The 14,365-nt window shown below is 37.2% G+C and overlaps 1 protein-coding gene across 2 annotated transcripts in view; it reads left to right on the forward strand.

Annotated features, from left to right (window-relative positions):
• The window catches only part of arfgef1 (ADP-ribosylation factor guanine nucleotide-exchange factor 1 (brefeldin A-inhibited)), a 211,943-nt gene that overhangs the window by 70,475 nt on the left and 127,103 nt on the right, over positions 1-14,365 (forward strand). For both annotated transcript variants that reach the window (XM_072254182.1, XM_072254192.1), the window contains exons 2-4: positions 4,129-4,159; positions 11,104-11,260; positions 13,893-14,039. In XM_072254182.1, the coding sequence (XP_072110283.1) occupies positions 4,129-4,159; positions 11,104-11,260; positions 13,893-14,039 (335 nt within the window). The remainder of the gene's footprint in view (positions 1-4,128; positions 4,160-11,103; positions 11,261-13,892; positions 14,040-14,365) is intronic.

Raw genomic sequence — 14,365 nt, forward strand, 5'->3', positions numbered from 1 at the left:
GAACACATTTAACAAATTCCATGCTGTCTATTCCTTACAGAATGGGAGTCCCAGTCAATGTGTGAAAAGTTGAAATCACCCATGATCACAACCTTGTGTTTCTCGCAAAAGTCTGCAATCTCTCTACAAATTTGTTCCTCTAAATCATGCCGACTGTTAATGTGGTCTATGTTATAGACCCATTAATGTGGTCATACCTTTCTTATTCCTCAGTTTCACCCCTAAAGTTTCACTGGACAAGTTCTTCAATCTCTCTTGACTGAGCACTGCTGTGGTATTTTCCCTGACTAGTAACTAGTAACACCGGGTGCTTAAAGCTGTAGGTGGATACACTTCTTGCCGGTCTTACTGGAGGTCTCCCTGCCTTCCAGTATCACAGAAGAACATTAAACTATTCTGCCTGACATCCCTCCTCTAATGAGTTGTATTTTTAAAAAAAGTTTTGTTCTTTTAAAAGGATGCATTCTTGAGGACTTTACCAACGGTGTCAACACTGTAATTACTATAATGGTGTGAATTTAAGATGCTAACCCATTAATCTCACAAAAGGAAGATCTAGAAAATATAGAACAAGTGCTGTCAGGCAAAAGTGAGTTTTTAAGTTACATAAGTGATAATTACTGCTGAAATGTATCTCTTTATGGCAATATACAATGTACTTCTCTCCAATTTGGTCTGTTCTTCTCTCAATTTATTTTCTCACTCCATTTGTTCAATGTCCGTCCTTAGATGATAAAATTATTTCAGCCTCAGTTTTTTGAATAATTTTCCTACATTATTTTAAGAATTCTTTACTTCAGCACTTAGTTTTTATTATCCTGTGAATTGTGCAAATTTAAAATAGAACCTTTTTTTGTTTAAGTTGTGAGTATGAGTTGGCAGTTTTTGTGATTGTTAAAAGAAAAAGAAATCTCTTTTCAGAGACTCTTGAGTCTTTGGAGTTCTCTGCTCAACAGGATTATTGGAAGTGCAGTTGCTGAGTACATTCAAGATATAAATGTGGATAAGTTCAGATATTAAAGAGTTTGAGTATGAGATTAGAGTGGAAAAATGTCACTTAGTTAATTAGTGTAGTAGATGCCAGGGGCCCACTCCTAATTCTTAGGTAAGCATCCTGTGGATTCCTTGTAGTAGTGAGTGTTTGATGTAGATTTTACCTTTTTTGCACATAGTGCTCTATAGCTACTAGGCCATTATGGTGGTTCTGTAGAGTTAAAACACTAAAGGATACAATAGGTACCAAAATACACTGACTACTCTCAGATTTTGTTATTGCCTATAAGTAAGTTCTGTAAGTGAAAATGTGACATGTTATAAGCATGCAGAAAAACATTGGTGAGATGTGACAAGCTAAGTGGTCAACAATTGCTATTTTGTTGCCCACTTAGCTTGCCATATCTCACCAAAGCCTCTCTGCTATTGAGATGTGAAAATTTTTGAGGTTATTAACTGGGGGGAAAATGTTGTACTGAGTGATTTTTAAATTGACATTAAAGATTGGGAATTTTTGAAATTTAAAGGTATGTGGCTATCCATGTGTATGAATTTTTGAAGGCTAGCATGGGGATGCAGAATAAGCCAAAGTGTACGTTGGCTTTGCTTGCCAGAGGATTTAAATGCTAAATTAAAGCTGCCTTATTGCACTGGTAATCTTTGGGCCTTTATGCAATGTCTCTCCAAAGAATGTATGGAAGGTTTTTCATTGGCCATAGTGAAAAAGGGGCTGAAAATACTTTCTGAATTAGACTGGAGTACTTCGCATGCTTTTGCCCTCTTAATCTACTGAAAAGGGCATTGGTGTTGAGGGAGTGCTACAAAGGTTTGCCAGACTGGTTCCTGGGGTAGTGATTTTATTAAATGGTGCAAGACTTAAGCCTCCAATTTTAGAATACTGGGAGGTGACTTCATTAAAATGTACAAATATTTAGAAGGCTGGGCATGTTAGATATGGGGGACACCCAAAATGCTGGAGAAACTCAGCAGGCCAGGCAGCATCTGTGGAAAAGAGTACAGTTGATGTTTCGGTTCGAGACCCCTCATCAAGGTCCGGTTGAAGGGTCTCAGCCCAAAACGTCAACTCTACTCTTTTCCATAGATGCTGCCTGGCCTGGTGATTTCCTCCAGCTTTTTGTGTGCATTCCTTAGATTTCTAGTATCTGCAGATTTTGTAGATATGGGGAAGATGTTTTCCCATGGCTAAGAGATAACATCTTATAAATTAGTAGCAGGAGTGAGCCACTTGCCTCATGAACCTGCTGTGCATTTCAATGACATCATGATTGATCTTATTATGATATTAAATCTACATTCACATCTTCTGTTGAAAATATTAAGCCCTCTATCCTTAAGAATATACACCTCAGATCACAAACTCCGAAATAAGTTACAGGTCCTGTATAAAAATGAATAATTCATAATGTGGCCAAAATGCCTTTCAGTAGCCTTTTTGACTCCGTTACACTGCTTTGCTGATTTTATTCATGGTCTATTCAAAGATCAAAGTAAATTTATTATCAAGGTATGTATATGTTATCACGTACTACTTTGAGATTCATTTTTCCAGGCATTTACAGGAAAAAAATGCAGTAGTGTTTACATAAAACTATACATAAACAGACAAGTCAATATACAAAAGAAGAGAAACCTCACAAATTAAAACTAATACTGAGCTCAAGTTATAAAGAGTCCTGGAAAGTGAATCTTTAGGTCGTAGTATCAGCTGAGTACTGAAGTGATTGAAGTTATCCATGCTGGTCTAGGGGCACGATGGTTGTATGGTTATAATTATTCCTGGTGGTGTGGGACCTAGGGCTTCTTTACCTTCTGCCCAATGATAGTAGTGAGAAGAGGGCATGGCCTGGATGGTATTCATGTTAGATTGTTGCTAGTGTCAGTGTTATCTGTTTGTTTATCCATCATTCTGCTGCACTCCCCGAAAGTATTCATGCAATATACTTTGCACTTAACTTTAGACCATAAAATGTTTAACCATAGCAACTTTAAATTCCTTGGTGTTATCATCACAGAGGACCTGTCCTGGGCCTTGCACGTAAGCGCCATTACAAAGAAAGCACAGCAGCACCTCTACTTTCTTAGAAGTTTATGAAGATTTAGCATGTCACCTAAAACTTTGACAAATTTTTTTAGATGTTCAGTGGAGAATATACTGACTGGTTGCATTATGGCTGGTATGGAAATACCAATGCCCTTGAACAGAAAATCCTACAAAGTGTAGCGAATACAGCCTAGTCCATCACAGGTAAAGCCCTCTCCACCATTGAGGACATCTACAAAGAGCAGTGTAGCAGGAAAGCAGCATCCATCATCAAGCAACCCCACCATCCAGGCCATGCTCTCTTTCTACTGCTACCATCAAGGAGGTGGTACAGGAGCCTCAGAACCCATGCTACCAGGATGAGGAACAGTTATTACCCCTCAACCATCAGGCTGTTTAACCAGTGGGAATAACTTCACTCACCCAATTATTGAACTGTTCCCACAACCTATGGACTCACTGTCAAGGACTCTTCATCTCATGTTCTCAATATTTATTGTGTATTTATTTATTATTATTTTGGTTTTTTTTTGTTTTTGCACAGTTTGTTGTCTTTTGCACAATTGGTTGTTCGTCTTGTGCAATTTTTCATTAATTCCATGGTGTTTCTGTGTATGTACTGTGAATGCCTGTAACTGTTTGAATCTCAGGGCGACATGTATATACATTGATAATAAACTTACTTTGAACTTTCATACTTGGCTAGTTTTTTGGCAGCAAAATAAATTTGCCAATTGTGGCATATAAAGAAGATTCTTGATGGGGAAAAAATGATCTGCTATGTGCCTGTTTTGCTGAGTATTTGCAGTAGCCTTCACCCTTTTTCAGATTTTCAGTGTCATCAAAACATAATTTTGGACAGTTGATTCCTTTGCAACAGTAAGATGTTTGAGGCAGAAAGACCATTGCATTTTTGAAACAAAAATTGCGAAATATTTAAATTGGATAATTGAAAAGAACATAAAATAGTCTTAGGTTGACCGAATTTTCTCCAGTTGCTTGAGATGTTTGTTGATATATTGACACTGTGAAATATTGATATTTACTGAATTTGTATTTTTATTCTTTAACAGAGGAAATAAAATCAGAAACAGAAAAACAAAGGTAAGCTTTTGCTACTTTTACTATTTGAGAATTTATTGAATTAATTGAAGATTATCATTTTATATTTAAAAACCTTAAGTTTTATCATTACTGTTGGCTGTTTTCTTTAAGTTCACAGAGTGAGGCTTTTGCAGGTTATGGTATGTTTTTACTTGCCCTGATTTTCTATAATTGTTATTTAAATAAAGATTTACCACGTGCTGTATTCCAGATTAACAGTTGGTAAAGACTGGAACCTAGATTTTCTAGAAAAGATTTAAATAGTTTGGGTAGTAAGTTTTTGGCAAATGCTCAGTGCCCTTGGGAGTGTACAACAATATTCATTTAACTTTCCTAATTACCCTATTGTATACATATCAAAGTTGCTGGTGAACGCAGCAGGCCAGGCAGCATCTCTAGGAAGAGGTACAGTCAATGTTTCAGGCCAAGACCCTTCATCAGGACTAACTGAAGGAAGAGTTAGTAAGAGATTTGAAAGTGGGAAGGGGAGGGGGAGATCCAAAATGATAGAAGAAGACGGGACGGGGAGGGATGGAGCCAAGAGCTGGACAGGTGATTGGCAAAAGGGATATGAGAGGATCATGGGACAGGAGGCCCAGGGAGAAGGAAAAGGGAGAGTGGGGGAAAACCCCAGAGGATGCGCAAGGGGTATAGTCAGAGGGAGAAAAAGGAGAGAGAGAGAAAGAATATGTGTATAACGGATGGGGTACGAGGGGGAGGTGGGGCATTAGCAGAAGTTAGAGAAGTCAATGTTCATGCCATCAGGTTGGAGGCTACCCAGACGGAATATAAGGTGTTGTTTCTCCAACCTGAGTGTGGCTTCATCTTTACAGTAGAGGAGGCCATGGATAGACATATCAGATTGGGAATGGGATGTGGAATTAAAATGTGTGGCCACTGGGAGATCCTGCTTTCTCTGGCGGACAGAGCAAGTGTTCAGCAAAACGATCTCCCAGTCTGTGTCGGGTCTCGCCAATATATAGAAGGCCACATCGGGAGCACCGGACGCAGTATATCACTCCAGCCAACTCGCAGGTGAAGTGTTGCCTCATCTGGAAGGACTGTCTGGGGCCCTGAATGGTGGTAAAGGAGGAAGTGTAAGGGCATGTGTAGCACTTGTTCCGCTTACAAGGATAAGTACCAGGAGGGAGATCAGTGAGGAGGGATGGGGGGGGGACAAATGGACAAGGGAGTCGCGTAGGGAGCGATCCCTGTGGAAAGCGGCGGGGGCGGGGGGGGGGGGGAGGGAAAGATGTGCCTAGTGGTAGGATCAGGTTGGAGGTCGCGGAAGTTATGGAGAATAATATGTTGGACTCGGAGGCTGGTGAGTTTTCGGGCTGAGATCCTGCTGCGTTCACCAGCAACTTTGATGTGTGTTGTTTGAATTTCCAGCATCTGCAGAATTCCTCGTGTGTACCCTATTGTATAGTAGCTTTTTGGAAATCATGCAATAGACAGCTCCCTCTATGCTTCCAGCTCTGCGCCCTCTCACTCTTTAGATAAACTGCTTCTATAAATTTCATGACAAAATACATAATTTCACATTTTCCTATTTATTTGTTAGATTATTACCCACTCATTTTCCTATATATGTCCCTTTGTAGCCACATGTTCTTTTCACAATTTGCTTTCCTACCTATCTTCATGTCATCAGCAAACCTAGCAAGCAAACCTTTGTTGCCTGAGGTTGTTGTGTCCTTGACACTTTGTGGGTTTGGTCTCAGTATTGTAATCCAGTGGAGTCAGTGCAATCAGGTTTGACTGGATTGATTCAGGAGACAAAGTTATAGCCTGTGAGGAGAGATTCTATAGAGATGGGCTACACTCAAGTTTAGAAAATTCATGACCATGTCATTAGACAGACAGGCTTCTGAGGGGAAGTGGCACAACAGGTTCTGAGAGGCTTTCATCCCTAAGTGAATTCAGAACTTGAGGAAATAGTGTCAAGGCAGTCATTTAGGACAGAGGTGAGAAATTCACTTATGCAGATGATTGTGAATTTCTGAGATTTACAATCTCAGATGATTATAATAGTCAGAAATGAGGTGTTTAGATTTTAGAGACATCAAGGCAATACAAGGACATGGTAATTGGACAGGAAAATAGAGTTAGAGACACTGTCCTTATAAATTTTTGGCCCCCAAATTCATTCATGTGAATTTAGATTTTTTTTTGCCTTAATCACAGTACAAAGATCAATAATATTTACAGAAGTGGCATCAGTGGTGATTATATATATATTTTTTTCCTGTACAGTCATTGATATGCCTAACTACATAATTTTCCCTCAGTACCTCATCTTCATTTGCAAACTTAGTTTGAGTGTCCATTTTTCATTTTCACTTAAATTATCCAACTGAACTGCTTCATCATTCATTCAGCAGTATTCCACTGCCATAGCATTGCCCAATCCTACATTGTCACTGATCTGCTAAATGTGCCAGCTGAATTTCAGGTTCTGCACCACACTTCCAATAAGATTTCCACTGGCATGAAATGAATCCACAGGGCAAGCAGGAAGCTGTTCACGCTTTTTCATTACCCCTCCAAGATCACCCCAACCTTATTAATCAACTTATTTTACTTGGAAGCTTGTGTGTGTACATTTGGACAGGTGATTTTCACGTCAGCATTAATTCTTTCATTAAAGTGTACTTCAAGTTAGACCTTATTTAAACACCCAGCAACAAAGATCCTAGATCAACTTGCTTCTATCACAACGCTATTCTCTCTCCTGTGATCCCAACAGTCAAGATTCATGATAAGACCTTGGAAAATGTGCTTCTCACTTTGGAAGGTGATCCATCAGTGCTGTGGTCATAGGTGTACAAAGTCTGCAGGTTTGATTTGAATGTGGCTTTCCATTATAACGTAGAAGTTTAATGATAATGCAAAACTAGGTGGTAGTGAGTTTTTGAGGAGAATGCAGAACGGCTTTGGAAGGATGTAGACAGGTTGTTTCATTAGGAAATAACATAGCTGATGGAATATAATCAGGCCATCCACTTTCTTTGGAAAAATTGAATTGCTAAGTTAGAAAGGTGTTCTGAGAGACCTGGGTATTTTTCTATGCAAATGGTAAAATTATTATGCAGGTTCAGCAAGGAATTAGAAAGGCAAATAATGTGTTGGCCTTTGTCACAAGGGCTGAGTACAATGCTGTCTTTCTCCAATTAAGTTGAACCATGGTGAAATAGCATCTGAAATATTTTGTACTTTACTATTCTACTTGAAGGATGGATGTATTTGCAATAAATGTGAAGCAAAGGTTGATTCCTGTGATAATCAGATTTGTTACAGGGAGCAAACTAGCTCTATACTGTTTTGTTTAGAAGAATTACAAATTACTTTATTTAGCAGGGTAAATGGGAATTGATGATTCCCCCAGCTGCAATTCTAGAACCGCAGTTATGGGCTCAAAACAAGTAACAATTTATTCCAGACAGACAAGAAAAAATTTCTTTGGAATTCATCAAAATCAAGATCAACGTTTGTCATGTGCATGATTAAATGTATACATAGGTGCAATGAAAAGCTTAATTGCTGCAGCATCATAGGCACATAGCAAAATTCACAAATAAACATATACAGCTTTTACATGAATAAACACAATTAGAACAAAAAGGAAGTCCATTTTAATGCAAAGTGATCTAAGTTGTCACAGTGACACTATGCTGTTGTGATTAAGGTTGTGCAGGTTGATTCAAAAACCAAATGGTTGAAGAAAAGTAGCTGTCTTGAATTTGATGGTGTGGATCTTCAGGTTTCTGTATCTGAAAGTAGCTGTGAGAAGATGGCATGGGCCAAATGGTGGGGATCATTGATGGATGTTGACACCTTGAGGCCGGGTCTCCTGTCGGGAAGGATGTGCCCATAATGTATTAAGGCCGAGTTCACTACTTCGCAGCATTTTGCATTTCTGCACTATACCAGACCACGATGCAACTAGTCAGGATGCTTTCAGCAGTACATCTGTAGAGGTCTATTGGTGTTTGATGACTTACCAAACTTCCTAAGAAAGTAGATATGCCGATGCACCACCTTTCTAAATGCATCTATATGTTGGGCCCAAGGCAAATCATCTGATATGTTAATGCACTTGAATTTCTCTCCACCACCTATCCCTCCAATGTAGATCAGTGCTGGTTTGGCCTCCTTCCCCTTTCTAAAGTCAACATGAGCGAGAGGTTGTTTTTGCAACCCTACTTAACCAGGTGTCCTATATGCTGACTCATCACCACCTGTGAATTGTACAACAGCTGTGGTGTCATTGCTGAATTTGTATGCGGTATTGGAACTGTGCTTGTTAGCCATGCATGATGGCTCTGGAAACTAAAGACAAAGATTGGTAGATTTTTGTATATTAGGTGAATCAAAGGATGTCATATTAGCAAAGGAAAATGTTGCTGAGGAATGCCTTATTGAATGATGGAGCAGGCACAAGTGGCTGGATAGCATTACTTACCTGTGTTCCTTCTTTAAAAATATTGTTGAGTCTTCTTTCTAACCCCTTTTAAAGATTGTCTTCCAGGTCATTACAACTAAATATTTTTTCCCCTGTTCACTTTTGGTTCTTTTGCCAGTGCTTCAGTTACTGTTGCTCACAGTTTACTCTTTTCAGGCTTCTCAATATTCTATGTGCCATAAACAGATATTTGATAAATTTGTGTGTAGCAGTTTGTTGCAAAGTGATATTTTGTCTAATTGGAAACCTAATCACTATTCCCTTTTAAATAAGAGTTGTTGCAATACAGTGCCAATAAAAAGTATTCACCTCCTGTGGAAGTTCTCAAGTTTTATTGTTTTACAACATTGAAATCACAGTGGATTTAATTTGGCTTTTTTGACATTGATCAACAGAAAAAGTCTCTTTTATGTCAAAGTCAAAACAGATCTTGACAAAGTGATCTAAATTAATTACAAATATAAAACACGAAGTCATTGCATAAATATTCACCCCCTTTAATATAATACACCAAATCAATTGGTTTTCAAAGTCACATTTAACTGGAGATTACTGTGTGTAGTCAATGTGTTTCAATTGATTATCGTAAAAATACACCTGTATCTGGAAAGCCCAACTACTGGAGAGTGTGTACCCTAGCAAAAATCACACCATGAAGACAAAAAACACTCCAAGCAACTCCATGAAAAGGTTATTGAAAAGCACAACGGGAGATGGATACAAGAAAATTTCCAAGTCACTGAATATCCCTTGGAGTATGGTTAAGTCAATCATCAAGAAATGGAAAGAATATGGCACAGTTGTGAATTTGCCTAGGGCAGGCCGTCCTCAAAAACTGAGTGACCTTGCAAGAAGGGGACTAGTGAGGGAGGTCACCAAGGGACCTGTGAGAACTCTGGAGGAGTTACAACCTTCAGTGGCTGAAATGGGAGAGATTGCACATACAACTGTTGCCCAGGTGCTTCACCAGCTGCAGTTTTATAGGAGAATGGCAACTGCTGGAGAAAAAAAAAACTCACATGAAATCTCGGCTGGAGTTTGCCAGATGGCATACAAGAGACTCTGAAGTCAGCTGGAAGAAGGTTCTATGGTCTGATGAAGCCAAAATTGAGCTCTTTGGCCATCAGACTAAACACCGCATATCATCATAAACACATCAATCCTACCGCAAAGCATGGTGGTGGCTGCATCATGCTGTGGGGATGCTTCACTGCAGCAGGCCCTGGAAAGCTTGTGAAGTTAGAGGATAAAATAAATGCAGCAACATACAAGGCAATCCTGGAAGAAAACCTGATGCAGTCTGCAAGAGATTTGTGCCTTGGGAGAAAATTTGTTGTCCAGCAAGACAATGACCCCAAGCATACGAATGGCTTAAAAACAACAAAGTTAAGGTCCTGGACTGGCCAAGTCAGAGTCCAGACTTCAATCCAATTGAGAATTTGTGGCTGGACTTGTAATGGGCTATTCATTCATGATCCCTAGTTTGAGCAGTTTTGTAAAAAAGAATGGGAAAAAATGGCAGTGTTCAGATGTGCAAAGCTGATAGAGACCCATCCACTCAGACTCAACTATAATTGCTGCCAAAGGTGCATCTGCTAACTACTGATTTGAAAGTGGTGAATACTTATGCAATCAATTATTTTGTGTTTTATATTTGTAATTAATTTCAATCACTTTGTAGAGATCTGTTTTAACTTTGATGTGAAAGAATGTTTTTCTGTTGATTAGTGTAAAAAAACACAAATTAAATCCGCTGTGATTCAATTTGTAAAACGATAAAACATGAAAACTTCCGGGGGGGTGGGGGGTGAATACTTTTTGTAGTGAATACTATAAATGCTTCTACAGGAGCCACTAAAATTGAGGTTAGATGTTGTAAGTTAGTTATTCTTTTTGGCTTTTTTATATGTACGAATAAATAGTAGTAAACCGGAAGAGACATGGAGTGAAACATGTTATATTTTTTTCTTAATTATCTTCTAGTAAAGCATTTTTGTCTTGTTGAATTCAGACACAAATAAAAGTATAGTTGGAATTATTGTACTTTATAAAAGAATGTTACTTTAAATATATGGATGGAAATTACAATGGACATTTACAAAATGGAGAAGATGAGCAGCATCTGTTAATCACAAGTTGGAACAATTTTGTTCATACTGGAAAAAATGGTTTAACTACATAACACCTCATAGGCCTGATTTTATTCTCACAAGTCAATGAATATGTTGTAAAAAAAAGATCACTCCCTACTCTGTACATAGTTTTCTTCTTTCGATTGTTCTTTCTTTCCTCTCCTTTCTATAAGTGTATACCTCAGATGAGTATTAAGTGGAGATTTGTGATGAATATGATTATATGATAGATATGTATAGCATCTGAAATACATCTTGTGGAAATGTTTGATGAAATTCAATAAAAAATAAATTACAAAAAAATGAAAGAATGTTAAAGATTAATAATATTTCTTTGTTGCATTTAGTCCTCCCCATGCAGAAGCAAAAGCTCTATCTGGGACTTTGCCCCCAGTCAAATCAAAGGCAAATTTCATTGAAGCAGACAAATATTTTCTCCCTTTTGAGTTGGCATGCCAGTCGAAGTGTCCCCGCATAGTCAGCACATCTCTTGACTGTTTACAGGTTTGTATTTCAATATTTAAGTCCTAGTATACACGCAAAAAGTTATTTTTAAAAAGTACTGTAGAAGGAAGATATAAATAGTCAATTTTGATTGAAATTTGTTTAATGCAGATTTTTATTGGTGTAAATATTTTTAGTACAGCTCAGTTCAATCTGTTTCATTGTTATCCATTAGAAGTTACTGACTTCAAGATGCATAGCACTACTTAGTGTGACTTTGGTGTCCCTGGCACCAAATTGTGAGTTATATTTTGATCATATCACAGAGTGAGGCAAGATGTTGGCATGCAACAAGCACTACCAGACTTAGTCTCTGTCCACATTCAACAACATTGGTGCTCTTTATGTCCTGTTGGCTACTTAATATCCTTCCATACATAGATTTGTAACATTCAAAATCGTATGAGTCAGCACACCATTTAATCCTAAACACCAGAGTCCTCTCTGAAAATGCTATTTCATTATTTACACTCCCCTCACCTTGTCTGTAACCCAACATTCTTGTCCCTATTCAAATGTATCTAATTTGCAACTGAAAGTTACTTTCAAATCATCTGTAATACAGTTCATTTCCAATCCTAATTAAAAAGCATATACAATAAAGATATAATGCAAGATTTGGAATTACATTTCAGTTTAATACAATTTATATTGAAATTGAGTCTAAGTGTGACATCTATACCATCTTGCTGTGTTTCTTGTAAGAGTGTCTCATCTCTACTGTTAGCTTTTCCAATTTTCTCAACTCTACTGGATGCCAACCTTTCTAAAAATGGAAACAGTTACTCCATTATTGACACCATCTTAATACGTGTGCCCTACAATCTTGGGTCATAATATTCTTCCCTAAGTATCATGCCTAGCTGTGTTGCATCTTGATGTTACAGAACCCTTCACTTGCTGAGCCAGGTATGTATGTACGTAAATAGGTACGAATTTCAGTTTTAAAGTTAGTACAAAAATAAAAATATACTTAAAAATGGGCAGATTTCAAAGTAGAAGCACCAGCTGGTGTAGAATGAACCCTGTCTTCTTTCCTTCAATAAAATATGATGGCAATTGCAGAGGCTTTGTATCTTCAAGATTTCTTTGCCATGTCAGAGTACTATAAGATTGCAGATCTTCTACCTCATTTCAGGAAAGTGGAAAGTAATAAACATAATCACTACCTAACTTTGGTGGGATTTATTTTAAGCCAATATTCTGAAATTGAATGTAATTTGAATTTGGAAGATCATAGGTTGGTAAATGAAAATTGTTGGGAATTTATAAGGCAAATGATCTTGACTTTACTGAGTTATTTGGTGTAATGGAATGCCAAATAATTGATGTATTGACAAAATTGTCCAAAGGATTAAAAAGAAGGTAGTACAGTCGTACCTTGGTATCCACAGGGGATTGATCCCAGGACCCCCCTGCAGATATCAAAATCCACGGATACTCAAGTCCCTTATATAAAATGGCGTAGTATTTGCATATAACCTACGCACATCCTCCCATATACTTTAAATCATCTCTAGATTACTTATAATACCTAATACAATGTAAATGCTATGTAAATAGTTGTTTATACTGTGTTATTTAGGTAATAATGACAAGGAAAAAAAGTCTGTACATATTCAGTACAGACGCAACCATCGCGATCCAAGGTTGATATTTTCAACCTGCGGATACAGAGGGCTGACTGTGTATCAGAAACAAAAGTGGGAAGAGGAAACTTAACAATTCTGCTGAACTGGATGGAATTCTTGGTGGTGAAAGAGTGAGGCAGAAAGGTGGGAATAGATGGATCAGAACAAGCCCTGCCCACAAAACTATTGGGAAATCGAGTTTTGTCTTGTAGCTAAGCTGCTCCCTTTTTTAAACTATCTATTTGTCAACACAAAGTATTGCAAGTTATTGAACTCACAGTTTAATAAGATCAGGAAAATAAATCACTAAAACAGTTAATCTTCAGTTAATTAAAAATGCAAATGTTACTCTTTAAGTACATTGAATTTAAGATTAATTCAATTAATATTTAAAAAATGTGAGTCATTTTTTTATAAGATCAAGAAAATAAATCACTAAAACAGTTAGCCATCAGTTAATTAAAAATGTAAATGATGCTCTATTTTTTGTGCATTGAATTTAAGATTAAATTAATATTCTAAAAATGCTAGTCATTTTTTTTTAATAACAGAGAAATATAGAAATGGACTTTTGGAAGAATACTGTTGAAATGAACAGTTAAAAGGCAGGTGAAAAAATTAAGAATTAATCTTAATATCCAAATGTGGGAGGATGAATTTCACTAATCACTGATTTCCAAATCTTGGTGAGCCACAGATTAAAGGTTAGTTCTATTTTCATCAGGAGGAAAAGAAAGGTTAAGTGAATGTGCCTTTTTAGTTCTCTTGTTTGTTTGATAATGATATTTCAGACATAATGCAGAGGTATTTTTCCAACCACCGTATTGTCATTCGGCAATTATTTACCTGTTTGCAGCTGCTAGAGAGTCTTCAAATGTCAATTGAGTCTAATTATTTGAATCTATGTGATGGTTTAAAAAAAAGACTAGACTAAAAAAGTTAGTCTGATTGATGTGAGTTGTAGTTTTCTGTTGCTAACTTGTAATTTGCTTTTCATATAGAAACTAATTGCTTATGGCCATCTCACTGGTAATGCCCCAGATAGTACAACACCTGGCAAGAAATTAATTGATAGAATCATAGAAACTATATGTGGATGTTTCCAAGGCCCACAAACAGATGAAGGTGTACAACTACAGATAATTAAGGTAAAATTTACTATTTGAGTCTTTTATTTGTGTAAAATATATGGAAATATCTCCATGTTTTTGATGTAATGGCATGACGTGTGCAACTCCTTAAATTTTGTAATTACTTTGTACAATTTAGTAAACTCATTGAACCATTTGAAGCTTTTTTAAATTTAATGATCAAATTAAATGTTAAGGTAATATCCAAGTGCCTTGATGATCATCAAGATGGACTAATTGTTAATCAGTTATAATTCTTTATATCATATAGTAAAATATTATTCTCATGATGTAAGTGCATCACAATGCTGTCTCATCAAGTTTAAATTGCAGGAAAAACCCCA

This window comes from Mobula birostris, chromosome 1 (assembly GCF_030028105.1).
Source record: "Mobula birostris isolate sMobBir1 chromosome 1, sMobBir1.hap1, whole genome shotgun sequence".
NCBI classification, from domain to species: domain Eukaryota; kingdom Metazoa; phylum Chordata; class Chondrichthyes; order Myliobatiformes; family Myliobatidae; genus Mobula; species Mobula birostris.